We start from the raw sequence: 14,334 nt of genomic DNA, 5'->3' as shown, positions 1-14,334 counted from the left end.
GACAACGGTCCGAGTAGGGTGGAGCCTTCAGTATCGAGCTTGTGATTGGGCATTGGCAAGATCTGGACGTGCGACGGTGCTTTGAACGTGTAAAACGAATGATCACTAATAGCACGTATCGTGCGTATAATCCCATGCCATTGCAATAGCACGTATCTATATTTAGACTACGCCCTCCGGGGATGGTAAATGTAACAGCTATCGTCGCACTGTGTCAAAGGTCATATGCTTGGCAAGCGATTTTCGTTCGTGCGTATGACGATACAGCGTCTTTAATGCACTGGGTCGAAATGTGACAGTGCATTATGTGGTCAATTCGTCACAGCGCTTTAAGGCACTGGGTCGACTTGTCACCGCGCTTATGGCTAAGACACTGGTTCAAGTTGTCACAGTGCATAATATTAAGGCACTTTTAGGTCAACTCGTCATACCGCTTATGGCTAAAGCACTGGGTCGACTCTTTACAGCGCGTATTGTTTAAGGCATTGGGTCGACCCGCTGGTTTAGGCACGGGAACGGAATACCACTGTCGTGGTACGGTCTGCGCCGTTCACTTTGCATGTGGTACTGCTCGGTTGTTGCGCTGGAGTTCCAAACATGGCTGTTTCATGGAATTTTCGCTGCCTAGTGTTGGGATGTATCTCTGGAGTTGTCACGTCATATGCTGCCAACTTCTCCTGGAATTTGGGCGATGAGCAATTAATGTTTAAACTTGTGACAGGTGAGACAAGTGTAGGTGGAAGGTACCGCTATGTGGGTGTAATAAAATCGCACGTTGTAGTCATATATGCCAGTCCAGTACATAGAGTTACAAATATAGCCTCTAGTATAGCAATAAACTCACAATGTATGTTCAAAGTCTTTTTCGTTGATTATCATTTGGTCATTTATTGTCGTTTTTTTTTGCATTTATGGTTCACTTGCCGGTGAAGCCTTCATTATTTTTTGTTCTGATCATGTTTCCATTTCTGTTTTAGTTTTATCCCAAACTTCATAGACTTTGGGCACAATATTTTCTAGTGGCAATAAAAAAAACCTGAGGTATTGATCAAACTTGGCACACATTTATTGTTGGGTCTCGACGAGTAAATAAGATGTGTCACTGATCTAACAATGGGCATTGCAAAAAAAATAATGAAAGAAAAACACCCTTGTTGGCATTCAGATGCATGTTAAAGGAACACATTGCCTTGGATCGGTCGAGTTGGTCTATATAAAAAGCGTTTGAAACCGTTTGTTATGAAATGCATATGGTTTAGAAAGATGTTTACAAAGTAGAATATAATTAACCACACAAGTATCACTCAAAATTGCACGGATTTTTTATTATACGTCGCGAACTAACACGGTTGGCCATTTATGGGAGTCAAAAATTTGACTCCCATAAATGGCCGATCGTGTTACTGGACGAGGTAAAAAGAAAACCAAGCAATTTCGAGGGATATTTGTGTAGATCATTGTATTCTACTTTTACAACATCTTTCTAACCATACCGATTTTATAAAAAACTGTTACAGGACGCTTTTCAAGGACCAACTCGACCGATTCAAGGCAACGTGTTCCTTTAAAAGACTATGGCTGAAGTTTTATTTGAGTGATAAATTACTTCTTTCTCTAAAACTACGTCACTTCAGATGGAGCCGTTTCTCACAATGTTTTATACTATCAACTTCTCCCCATTACTCGTTACCAAGTAAGGTTTTATGTTAATAGTTATTTTGAGTAATTACAAATAGTGTCCATTGTATATCTACGAGTTTGATTGAGTTGATATCCATAGCCATTTTCACACTACAGAGGCTAGCCATTTCCCGGGAAATAAACTCCCGGGAAAATCCCGGGAGTTTTTAACCCTACCGCCACCCCAGCAACCGTTCTCACTATCCCAATTTGGTAACTCCCGGGAGAACTATTTCCCAGGAATATGCACGGTCGTTTCACACTTACGATCAAACCCCAGGAAATGTGGTAAACAGGTCAGCCAATGCGGAAGTTACAATGTTTGTGGACGGAAGTCCGTTCCCATAATGCCACGCGGCCGGCTGCAAAATCCTTGCCACATGCGACCCAAAATGGCTGCACATAAATTGTGTATTTGCGTGTTGTTATACCAATATATTGTGTGATTACGGCGGAGAAGAAGTCTTGCAGTTTGGGGAAGACGTCGCTGACGTCTTGTCAGGAGCTAAGACGATTGCTGTGACAGTGTTTTAAAGACATGCGGTATAACAATCGGATGGAATTTGTCGTGCGATTGACGGGTTTCACTTGCTGAAGTATTGGTCAAAGGTCAATCTGGTCTACCATGAAGAGCGGCCACTGGTGGTGGGAGCAAGTTGCAATTAGAAAAAGCGAAAGGGAGCTTTCTACTCTGCGACAGTTTTTTTCTTTCTTTTGAGAACTGTAATTGAATGGACTTTTGTGTCCGTGTTTTACCCAGAGGTTTTGTGTTGGCGTTCATCTCAATTTTTGCCTGTTCACACTATAGTTATTTCCCTGGTAATTCCCGGAAACTTTTGGTTGATCTGTTCACACTACAAAAATACTCCCGGGAATTTCCCGGGAAATGATGTTTTCCCAGGAAATAATTCACCCTGCTCAGGGGCAGGGTTAAGGGAATCAACCCTGGGGTAAGGCCTAGAAATTTTCTGAATGGCATTTTCGAAGGATTGCACACTAATAATGTCCATGATGTTAGGGCCAAGATAATTAAAGGTTTTATTAGCCTTGCTCAAGGCAGTCGCATTATTCGCTCCGAAAAGACGCAGCTGTAAACCCACCCGCCGTATACCCTGTGCATGGTGTGTGCGATCACACCGAATGACCAACCCGTATACACACTGTCACATCGCACGAATACTGTTCACACAAGTCATCGCACTCGTACACCACTAACCGCATGCGGAGGCCGTCAGGCCGACAGCCTTGTCGGATCTGTACCTTCCCGTTTTAATGTGTTGTATTGAAAAAATTCCAATAGTGGACGAAATTGGGGGGGCTCGAGGATATGCTAGTATGCAGCTCATGAATATGTATATCGTTCGTCAGACCTATCAGACAACACAGGATGTGAGGCAAATGAATTATTCATTTTGACGTCCAATCACGCACTTCCCTTATCACGACCTTTGGACCCTATCATGCGTCCGTGGTGGTGGTGTGTGAGGTAAACATGTCTCGTCTTTCGCGGGCATAATGGTAATGAGCTGACCGTGGGAACTCTTCGCTTATTATAGTAATGAGGTCGGTGGCTTCAACACAGATCCTACAAGGCTGTCGGCCTGACGGCCTCCGCATGCGGATAGTGTACGGGGGCATCGTGTCGTGCGATGTTACGCACAGTGAATACGGGTGGGTTTTACGCACAGTGAATACGGGTGGGTTTTTATACAGCGGCGGTCTTTTTTCGGAGTGAATAATTCGACTGCCTTGAGCAAGGCTAAGGTTTTATAGAAAAAAAAATACCGCATGGTCGATTTTGCACAATCTGACAATAGAAGTAGAAAGCAAAAGAAGCATTCTTCCCTTCCAACATCAACAGTGCTGTTTTCCCATCGTGCAAAGAAAGAAAACTGAATAGGCTTTAACCCTATATTGGCCAACATTTTTTTCATGGCTTCATAACGACTTTAAAATGTATGTTTCTTCTAAAAAGAATTGTTTGCAAGAGGACACTTATGCAATAGAAAATATTTATGCCTTGAAAAACAAAACTAGTATCCTTCCGACCTAAAGTCTTTTTTACCCAAGGTTTTCAGTTTTTTTGCAATGGGCAGGGGTCCGTTCATACCCAGCACCACGCAGGCAGTCAGCCAATTTTGAGAAAACTTTCCCGTGTCTTGAAGGCCTATGCCCATCTAGCTGTTTTTGGACTGCATCGTCGGCCCAAAATGCAACTAGTTTCAAAATTTAATCATCACTCCATCGGTCACTTCTACCCATCGTAAGAAATTGAGCAACAAATTGAGCTAAAATATTTACTGTCAGGTTGTAGACAGCAATGTCGATCGATGAACTCAAATCTGACTCTGGACAACACAAGTCCACCAACGGCCAAGTACATGTAAAAAATACGAAATACCATACATACATGGCGTGTGTACGAGAAGGAAGCTTGTTCACGCCAACTATTTATTCTATTCGTATTCCATTCACGTGGTCAATTTTTTTAATTCATATATTTATTTGTAAATTACAGATGTTATTTACTTTTATTTTCGTACCTAAACGTAAACACTTTCAGAAGGAGAAAACAAAAAAGGGCTATTGTTACCACGCGAATTATTTGGCGCGCTATTTTTGACGTCTGTGACCTTTCGAGATTAATGACGTCTCAACACAGTGGAAGCAAAAGGTGGGGTAAGTTAGACCCGCTTTCGTTCTCACTAGCTGCTTTTCCCGGGAAAAACGTTTTTTCCCCGGGGTTAACTCCTTTAACCCTACCCCTTAACTGGGTAAATTATTTCCCGGGAAAATGTTATTTCCCGGGAATTTTTTTGTAGTGTGAACAGATTGACTAACATTTCCCGGGAATTTCTCGGGAAATACCTGTAGTGTGAAAAGGGCTCATATGTAGTACAAGCACAGAATAGAAATTCTGGAAATTACTATGGTTTGACACCGTAGTGCTCCATTATTGTTAAAGTCACCTGGAAGTGGTATTTTTTCAAAATAAAGCTTTTGTCACTAATATATGTGTTTTGATAAGTGGAATGTGAATAAACAGTTAACTAAGGTTTTAGAAAATCAGTTCTTATGTTATTTACAAATTTAAGAGTAGACCCCGACCCGAGAGGGGGCTGTTCGTGACGTCAATCGAGGCAGACTTTGCCTGTAATGCGTAGAGTAAACACATTTGCAAAGTACATGTACGGACCAAGTCGTGAGTTTGTACGTTTAAAAAAAAGATTTTTTTTGGTTTTTTTTCCGGCAATGCCGACCAGGTGTATTGCTGCTGAATGCAGAAAAACACTTTTTGAAATGTACCAACTCACGACTTGGACGTACATGTACTTTGCGCGTGTGTTTACTATACGCATTGCAGGTAAAGTCTGCCTCGATTGACGTCACAAAAGGGGTAGGCGGAGTCAGCCCCCAAACAACTTTATATATTTTTAAACATATAAATCATGACAAACAATTACTTAAAAATGGTTTTATTGTTCGTAAGCATATATTCTTATGTTTGAAAGAAAACAAATTCTATTTCCAGGTGACTTTAATATTGGTCGAAGATGTAAGTGGGAAAAAGTTATCAGGGGTTATTTTAAGGTAAGAGGAATCATCAAAATTAGCATGAGATTCGTCGGCCCACTATATCATATCATTATTATGATCATGGAAAGGGACGGGTTATTTGTGAATTTTGATATGAAGTCACGATGATGTAATTTAGTTTGTTTAATGTGTTTGTTTCCAAGGTGTTCTTGCTGTAGTGAGTGGGATTTTCACCATTGTCGCGTTACATATCTCGACACTACGATGTTCAGAGACCCACTCCCTGTCCACTCTCCTCCAACAGTATCTTCGGATGAAGCTGGTCGATCTTGCCTCTCTGTTTATCTTATCCAAGATGACGAGAATCTGGAAGAACCCGATGAGGCACCAGGAGATGTTGCTAAAGAAGCTGCTCACCCGTGATGCGAAGACGGAGTACGGCATGACACACGGCTTCAGCGACATCAAATCTCTTCAAGAGTTCCGTGAGAAGCATCCACTCACTAAGTATGAGCACTATCGAGATTACTTCACCAGGCTGGCAGACGGGGAAAAGAACGTCTGCGTTGCGGAAGAAATTCATAGGTTTGGCACAACGTCTGGCACAACAGGAAAGGGAAAGGTTCTCCCTTCAAAGGCACTCAGTGCAGTTTCTATCCTTGTATCCTTTCCAAGGCGATTAACCAAAATAAGCCCAGTGCAGAAGTCTGCAATACTCTACTGCAAACCAGCTATGAAGTTTACGGCAACAGGTTTGCCTATTGTGCCTTTCTTCTACACGTCTGAAGACGATAGAAGATTCACGAACGTGACTGTGAATTCACCATTCAGCGCCTTCCAAATTATCACAGATTTCGAAGCCACCTATGTCCACATGCTATTTGCCCTGACGGACAAGAACATTTTCCAGTTGGTAGCCGCGTTTGCCTCGCAAGTCTACAGAGGGTTGAAGATGCTGGAAGAAGAACATGAGATGTTTTTAGAGGATCTGACTCTAGGAAGGGTCAACCCGAAGATACAACTCGATGAGGGAATTCGACGGTCTCTGGACGCAGCTTTGACGGCAGACCCAGCTCGAGCAGACGAACTGAGGAGGGAGTTTGCTAAAGGCTTCGTGGGCATCGTGGGTAGAATCTGGCCTCATCTCGAGTTCATATCCGCAATCGAAATTTCTGGCTACTTGAGAAAAATTGAAGCAAGATATGCCAAAGGTAAAATTCAATTGTTTATGAAACCTTTTACTAGAAGCCGAGAATTCCCCCCCAAAACAATTTTCAAACAACTTACACTTAGTTTGTTTGGGGCGTGGCCTGGCGGGATGCACAACGTGGCTCTTTGTGACAAAACAAGCAACACGGTCGCCGACAAAACGGAAACAAAAGTCGCCCTTTACAAGTGGACTCACTCTGTGAACATGAGTCAGATGTCGCCCATATGCTTTATGGTGTAATGGACAGTTTAATGTGGAAAATATTAGAAAATATATATCTCTTTATTTTTTGTTATTACTTGTTAATAAATAAATAATTAAACCAGCTCTTATATAGCGCAATTCCAAAAAGATGATATTTGCATGGTAAACCTTTAGCAGACTTACTTTTAGGCAATAAAGCTACGAATACAACCATTTTGTGATCATACTTTAGTCTAATTTGTATCCTTTTGCGCGAAATGGTAATTTAAAACATCACTTTACTTGTATCCCGTTTTTGACAAAAAAATGATATACTGGCCAATTTCAAATAGGAGTAACTCAGCAACGCGATACACCCAAGCTTAGACATAATACCAAATAAATGCTTCTGGTGTGGTCTTTCCAGCCATGCATACAACTCAATTTTTTTAAATTGTCAACATCTGACTCATTTTCACAGAGCGGGTCACAAATGTTATCGTATGTTGTATCAAATTTGCAGTCTCCAAATAACTCAACACTAAATGTTTTTTCCAAAAAATATGAATGGTTTAGAAGCAGGAAAAGCACCAGACCAATTATCAACACATTGGTTTGATTGGCTGCATATTGCGCCACAGGACATTGTAAGCCATTACATGGTGCTTTTTAAAAGAAAAAGGTCTCATAATGCAAACATAGTCCCACATACCCTGCAGGAAGGTACTGTGTATCTAAGCCATTGGACACTCTCTGAACAGAACAAAAATTTAAAGTTCACAGAATAACATATAACTTACATGGTTTTACAGCAGGTAATGTTGAAAGGCTTCCCTTGAAACATTATTCCATGAAATGCTTTACCCTTTTAGAAAACATTAAAACAATTATCAATTCTCGATATCGAGAATAACGGATTTATTTTAAACACATGTCATGACACGGCGAAACGCGCGGAAACAAGAGTGGGTTTTCCCGTTATTTTCTCCCGACTGCGATGACCGATTGAGTCTGAATTTTCACAGGTTTGTTATTTTATATATGAGTTGTGAAACACGAAGTATGAGCCTTTGTACAATACTGTTTACCGATGTTGTGCGATTGCTTTAAAGCGCAATGATCGTCACTGAGTGATGGATATGCGCGGCAAAGAAGCCACGATTACTTAGTGTTTGATGTAGAGATACGAGACCTGTCAAAATGATCAAAAAAAATAAAACAAATTATTATTTTTCATTTTGTTTTCCTTCGAAGGTACCAGGTTTTTCTCCATAGCCTATGGCAGCACAGAAGGAATAATTGCATTGAATTATTTTCTGAACACGAAACCACCACAGTATGTACTGCTTCCTGAGCAAATGGTGGTTGAATTTATCCCCGAACATCTCAGGTATACAATTATTGTATTAATCATAATAACAAAATCATGCAAACCTCTTCACTTATTTTTTGAATGAACTCCAAACAAAAAATTATGTGTGGGATCCTATACAACATGTTAAATATGTATATGTACTTAAAGGAACACGTTGCCTTGGATCGGTCGAGTTGGTCTTTGAAAAGCGTTCTGTGACCTTTTGTTATAAAATGCATATGGGTAGAATACAATGATCTACACAAATATGCCTCGAAATTGCGTGGTTTTCATTTTACCTCGTCGACTAACACGATCGGCCATTTATGGGAGTCAAATTTTTGGCTCCCATAAATGGCCGACCGTGTAAGTTCGCGACGTAAAAGGAAAACCGTGCAATTTTGAATAATACTTGTGTGGATCATTATATTCTACTTTTAATTCACCTTTCTAACCATATACATTTCATAACAAACGGTTTCACACGCCTTTTATAGACCAACTCGCCCGATCCAAGGCAACGTGTTCCTTTAAAGGTACTGGGGCCGATTTCACAAAGAGTTACGATTTATCTTACACCCTGTTCACACAGCACTACGACCTTATAAGCGTGATGAGAGCTTGCATCTTCCCTATAGGTGATCCCACCCCGACCAAACCACGCTCATGGAGATCCTCCCACGTTTGGCCCACGATTGGTCCGCGATTTATCACGCTCTCGGCCACTTTTCCGTGAACGGGGTATTAGCTACAAATCAGTCGTAGTTAGAGTAAAGTATGATGTCACAAAACAAATCGCTTTAGTCATCTTACGATCTTTGGTAATATTGCCAAAGACCAGTATGCTCACTTGGTGTATCCCGAGCACACTGAGGAATAAGCGATTACAACTGTTGTTTTATCAGAGGTCATTCGGGAGATAGGGTGATAATAGTGCCCTGTATTTACAATGCGCTGACTAAACTTGAAAGGACTTTAGATCAAAGATTACAGAAACAATATAATTAAAACAAGTATGTGCCTGATCGTTTTGGGGGTCAGCCTTTAGGCTGGTGCCGAAAAGACAAAATGTTGTTTGAGGTCAATTTGATCAGGGTGGTTGAGAGAATAGACAGTTATAATATAAATATAATAACAAATTCTTATGTAGCGCATTTCACAATAAACCGTATCACTTACATTAGTCCCCTGGTCATTGAGCCAATAGCATCCCTTTAATCTTTCTCAGCTCCCTATAGGGAGTATACAGCCCCGAGCTGCTGTGGCGCTCCGAAGGCTTTTTCATTCACAATATCAACCTCTACCCTCGCAGGTATGGTGACTTGTAGGCCTTGACGACTAGTATGAGTTTACTACTCGACAAGTCGCGCCCGCAAATAGTCGCGACTTCGATACTCATAAATAGTAGAAGGATGTGTCACTGATTTCTGAATGTGAGTAGTCGAGAGCGACACAATATTGGTTCACCAAACAGGTAGTCACGACTATTGCTTTAGTAGTCGTGGCGGCGAAATTAGTCGAGCAGTTGAAAAGGGTAGTCGTGACTCGACTAAGCAATTAATAATGGCGACTACGACACTAGATGGCCCAGAAGATGTTTTTATAACCCGGAAGAAATAATAAACAACCATTGGCCACTGAGTATTGTGTAGTTATATATAACCCTTTCAGGCAGAACTAAGAACTAAATCTTTTCTCATCAGTGGCGAAGAGAATCCAGATACGCTCTTAATGGACGAGGTCGAGGTTGGCAAACGGTATGAGATCGTTCTCACCACCACATTGGGATTATACCGGTACCGCCTTGGGGACGTGATTGAAATAGTCGGGTTCCATGAGAGGTGCCCCGTGATTGCCATGAGATATCGGTGAGTGCATAATAGGGGTCATCATCCAAGAGCGTTGTTTAAAAACCTTCGCTGCCCAGCCGGTCTGCAGCCAGTAGACCGTATAATAAAACTTGTTCATTTTCCTGCAAAAATGGGTGGAAACCCTTGTAAGTTTTATCCTCACATCGGAATAGCATATGCCCCCCTCTACAGACAGTATGACCCATGGACTCCGAATATCCAGTTAGAAAACACGTTGTACATCTATGATTTATGCACAAAAATACTGCAGTCTTACAATTGTGAGAGGTTAGAGTGTGCACCATGGTTAACTAAGAGTTGACTATAAATTTGACTAAAACCCGGCTAGTCGATCACTGGTTGACAACCGTGGACGACCGTTTGAACACTGGTCCCAATAGCCTGTTGTATTCGAACACGTGTAAAGCGCAGAGAACCATGGTGACGCTTAAATGACTAGGCTTTCACTCAAGTCGTTCGAGTGAGTGCGTCACTGCGCGACTAAAATGTGCCCACTCAAACATGCTACATATATTGCTCTCCCTTGTGTTTTATTACATGACAATTTAATATATTCATTAATAGCTGATTGTGTTTTGGATTGAGTGAGTTTTATTTCACATTATAATTTCCGTTCAGTGAATACAAGTACAAATACACATCTTTCAAGAGGTATGTTGGGTCGTGTTGGTGGTTTGGGTGGGAGTCTGAATGTTGTTCCTTCATGCTAAAAAGTTACTCCATTGAATACAGAACTGGTGAGTTACTCAATCTACGCAGTGAAAAGATCGATGTGCTGGTGGTTAACAACGCCGTCCAGGACTTACTGGCAGGACTGAACGAGACGAGTCTAATTGAATGGACATGCGCAGAGAGTACACTTATGTATGATGATGGTACGTGTTTATTGATAAAATTGATCTTCAGTAATGGGTTCGTTTAGCTCAATTCCCTGAGTCTACCCCGCGGTGCTCACTGGTGAACCCCTGACAAGAGCTAAACGAACGATCAGTGACGTCGTTTACCTGGGGCCAGCCCCCAAGTGACCCACTCAGCAAGCACCAACAGGGGCTGACCTGGGTGAGCCCCTGTAATGACGTCAAAGCTATTCGAACGACCGAGGGCAGACCGGGGATGACCCAAGAAAGCTAAACGAACGCACCCATTAATTAACCCCTGCATATAATGACGTCACAGTCTCAAAAAGCACCCTCACCAGAGGAGGCACATCATTTAGACTGGGCCCTGTCTTTAAAAGCAGTGGACACTATTGGCAATTGTCAAAGAAAAGCCTTCGCAGTTTGTGTATCTATACATATTCATGAAATAACAAACCTGTGAAAATTTGAGCTCAATCGGTCATCGAAGTTGCGAGATAATAATGCATGAAAAATAACCCTTGTCACACGAAGTTGTGTGCGTTTAGATGGTTGATTTCGAGACCTCAAGTTCTAAATCTGAGGTCTCGAAATCAAATTCGTGGAAAATTACTTCTTTCTCGAAAACTATGGCACTTTAGAGGGTGCCGTTTCTCACAATGTTTTATACCATCAACCTCTCCTTATTACTCGTCACAAAGGAAGGTTTTATGCCAATAATTATTTTGAGTAATTACCAATAGTGTCCACTGCCTTGAACCGTATATATTAAGACATGTACTTGCTTTTCAGAGCCAGTGGTTTCATTGGATACAATCATTTCATTGGATAGCTTTCTTTATCTGTGTTTTGATTGGTCACAGGTGCCGTTTGGCAGCTGCACTTGCAGTCGTTTACATATGAATCTATTTGAAAGGTGAACATGGACTGGGGTTTACCTATATGTAAGAGGCCACTATCTGGCGTTATTCACGAGCCTCAAAATATGAGGTCAGATGTTCAGGTTAGCACATCATCGTACGATACCGTTGTTTGTGCGAATACAAGCTCGCGAATGCGAGGCGAATTTTAGTGACAGTAGCAATATATTTAAGTATATAAAACTTGTTTCTTTCGGCTTTCAGATTGTGAGTATGACATGTTTTACACGCTGTTTGTGGAGCTAGAATCTAAGAGCAAGATCCACTTATCTGCCGAGCAGAAGTCACTGGTAAGTGATTACAGATAATGTTGAACTTAGAAACGCGAAAATACAATATTTCTCGCCATCCCCACAGCTTCCATATCTTTTCTTGTGTTAAACATTGTGGGAGAACTTAAAGGCAGTGGACACTATTGGTAATTACTCACAAAACAGTTTGCATAAAACCTTTCTTGATTAAGAGTAATGGGGAGAGGTCGACATTATAAAACATTGAAGTATATAGTTTTCGAGAAAGCAATAATTTTCCACGAATTTAATTTCAAGACCTCAGATTCAGAATTTGAAGTCTATGTTTTTTTTCTTTCATTAATATCTCGCAACTTCGACAACCGATGGAGCTCAATTTGTTACAGGTTTGTTATTTTATGTATAAAGTTTAGATACACCTAGAAGACGAGTCTTTGACAAAAATACCAGTAGTGTCCAGTGTCTTTAATATTGACATACTTCATTCAAGAAATCAAGAGCGCAGGAAATTATTAAAACCAAAGAGGTGGAGATGGGCAGGTAATCTAAAGCAAGGAGGCACGATAACAGTCAGACATGCGAAAAAAACCGAATTAGAAAAAAGAGGGAGACCAAACAGAAGATTAGGAAAAGGGCATTGCTTGGCAGCATACAGCGTAGGATAGAGTGAAATGAGAATTGGTGAAGAGGCTTTCCTCCTGCAGTGGAGTGAAACAGGCTAGACAGGACAGGACTTCTTTTAAACTACGGCAACCCCTATTAAAGCGATATTGTTTTCATCAGTAAAGAATCGGTTTTTAAAAACTTTTTTTTTCATTTCAGTTCGATAAATCTCTGCGGAAACAGCATGAGTTCTACGAGCACTATCGTCACATCGGCACAATATGCGAGGCTCGCGTATTAGTCGTTCGCTCCGGATCTTTCCACAGACTGCAGGAGTGTATAATGGCGACCTCTACGGCCAGCTATAACCAGTTCAAGATGCCGAAGAAGTTGCGAACCAAAAAGATGGTGGATTTCATGTTAACAAATGTCGATGAATAAAATAGCATTTAAACATTGTAATGTGTACGCACGCGCTTAAGCCAAAATTCAAAAGGAAGCTTCATATCATCATTATCTTTTAACTTGCGTTTTGTGTTATAAAAGATATTTAAAGGTTGACGAAAGAAGCGAAGTGTTTTTTGGGGGGTAGTAGAGGATGAGATTGGGAAAACAAAGTTAACTTCTACATGCGATAGCTGCTGCTGTAATATAAACAGCGGACTGTTACAATACAGATGTAATGCCCTTGAGAAAACAAAATCCAGAAATGTATTTGTTTTTTTGTGACCTTTGTTTAAGTATGATGGGGAGGTACACGGTTGGTAATCACTTTTATGGCAGTAAAACTAACTTGGTAAGATTTACAGCAACTTTCGAAATAAGTATAGAGCATTTTGAGAATAATTTAATTCCACAATAATGTAGTTATGGAACAATTATAGTTTTAAACCCACAATTTTTTAATATGGAAAACGTTTCTGTCAGATGCGTTTCTCAATTGTGTGTTCCAACATTATGGCATAATCTTCTTGCGTGGACAAACCGCTCCAGATTATCGGCGATATTTTAAAAATCAACAAACTTTTTGGATTTTTGTCTTCAATAAATCAAAGGTTGCTTTAAACGGCTTGTTAAACAAACAATAGTACGACAATTTTAATGAAGAGCTCATATGACCCGTACTTGTTTATTGTTGCACCATTTTCGATAAAGTCATATGTGTAAAGTCCAAAGTGAACAAGTAGCCTATATAGTTATCTTTCCGACCGCTGTCTAACCCCTGCTTTCCAAATAAAACTTGTTTAAAACTATCGATCAGCAGTGTCTTTGCTGTCATGAGTCACGGATTCTATATCACCCTGGATAATCCTAGGTTTGTTTAAAGTGTTATTATGGACAATTCTCTTACTTTAAAATAGAATATGTTGAGGTTTTTGCGTCAAGCATTCAGAAAACTTCATGGGCCTCCGTACAATTAGTCTTGATTTTTGTAACATCCATTGACAAGAAAAAAAAGGAAAAGTATGCCACAGTGGTACAACCCGCTGTTCAAACGCACAATTAACATTATAATTACAGAATCATTTAAGATTTTAAGAATTGGGTTGATAAGTTTTTGAGTGGCAGTTATTAGACTCACTTTTGCTAATCCTGGGGCCTTTCTCAAACCACGGCTTGGGCTCCGGCTCAGGCTTAGGCTCCGCGTGCTGTGTACGCAGCTTGCATTGTAACCTGCATTTTGGAGCAGCGCGTATTGCACGGATATCAGCACGCGGAGCCTGAGCCGGAGCCCAAGCCGGGGTTTGAGAAAGGCCCCTGGTCGACATAGAATGGGCTTTGGGATTGTCTGTCTGATTTTATTGTTGTTGTATTACTGTTGCCATGTCAATATCAGTTTTCCGTTTTTGGTTATTGTTCTGGGGGGT

The 14,334-nt window shown here is 40.9% G+C and overlaps 1 protein-coding gene across 1 annotated transcript; it reads left to right on the top strand.

Annotated features, from left to right (window-relative positions):
- Nucleotides 1–276: 276 nt before the first annotated feature.
- On the top strand, nucleotides 277–14,074 carry LOC139937767 (uncharacterized). Its single transcript, XM_071933070.1, has 7 exons — nucleotides 277–721; nucleotides 5,421–6,428; nucleotides 7,865–8,000; nucleotides 9,668–9,832; nucleotides 10,568–10,710; nucleotides 11,817–11,902; nucleotides 12,686–14,074. Exons 1-7 carry the CDS (start codon nucleotides 598–600, stop codon nucleotides 12,905–12,907), a joined length of 1,884 nt encoding a protein of 627 aa, XP_071789171.1. The 5' UTR covers nucleotides 277–597; the 3' UTR covers nucleotides 12,908–14,074.
- Nucleotides 14,075–14,334: the final 260 nt, after the last annotated feature.

Source organism: Asterias amurensis, chromosome 5 (assembly GCF_032118995.1).
Source record: "Asterias amurensis chromosome 5, ASM3211899v1".
Lineage (NCBI taxonomy): Eukaryota > Metazoa > Echinodermata > Asteroidea > Forcipulatida > Asteriidae > Asterias > Asterias amurensis.
Note: the sequence above shows the minus strand (reverse complement) of the source record. Positions and strands in the feature narration are given on the sequence as shown.

What these genes read in the sequence shown, in the direction of transcription:
- LOC139937767 (XM_071933070.1), top strand. Translation starts at nt 598, where the DNA reads ATGGCTGTTTCATGGAATTTTCGCTGCCTAGTGTTGGGATGTATCTCT. An exon ending in AATGTTTAAACTTGTGACAG is followed by an intron (nt 722 to 5,420) that starts GTGAGACAAGTG and finishes TTTGTTTCCAAG; the next exon opens with GTGTTCTTGCTGTAGTGAGT. An exon ending in TGAAGCAAGATATGCCAAAG is followed by an intron (nt 6,429 to 7,864) that starts GTAAAATTCAAT and finishes TTTCCTTCGAAG; the next exon opens with GTACCAGGTTTTTCTCCATA.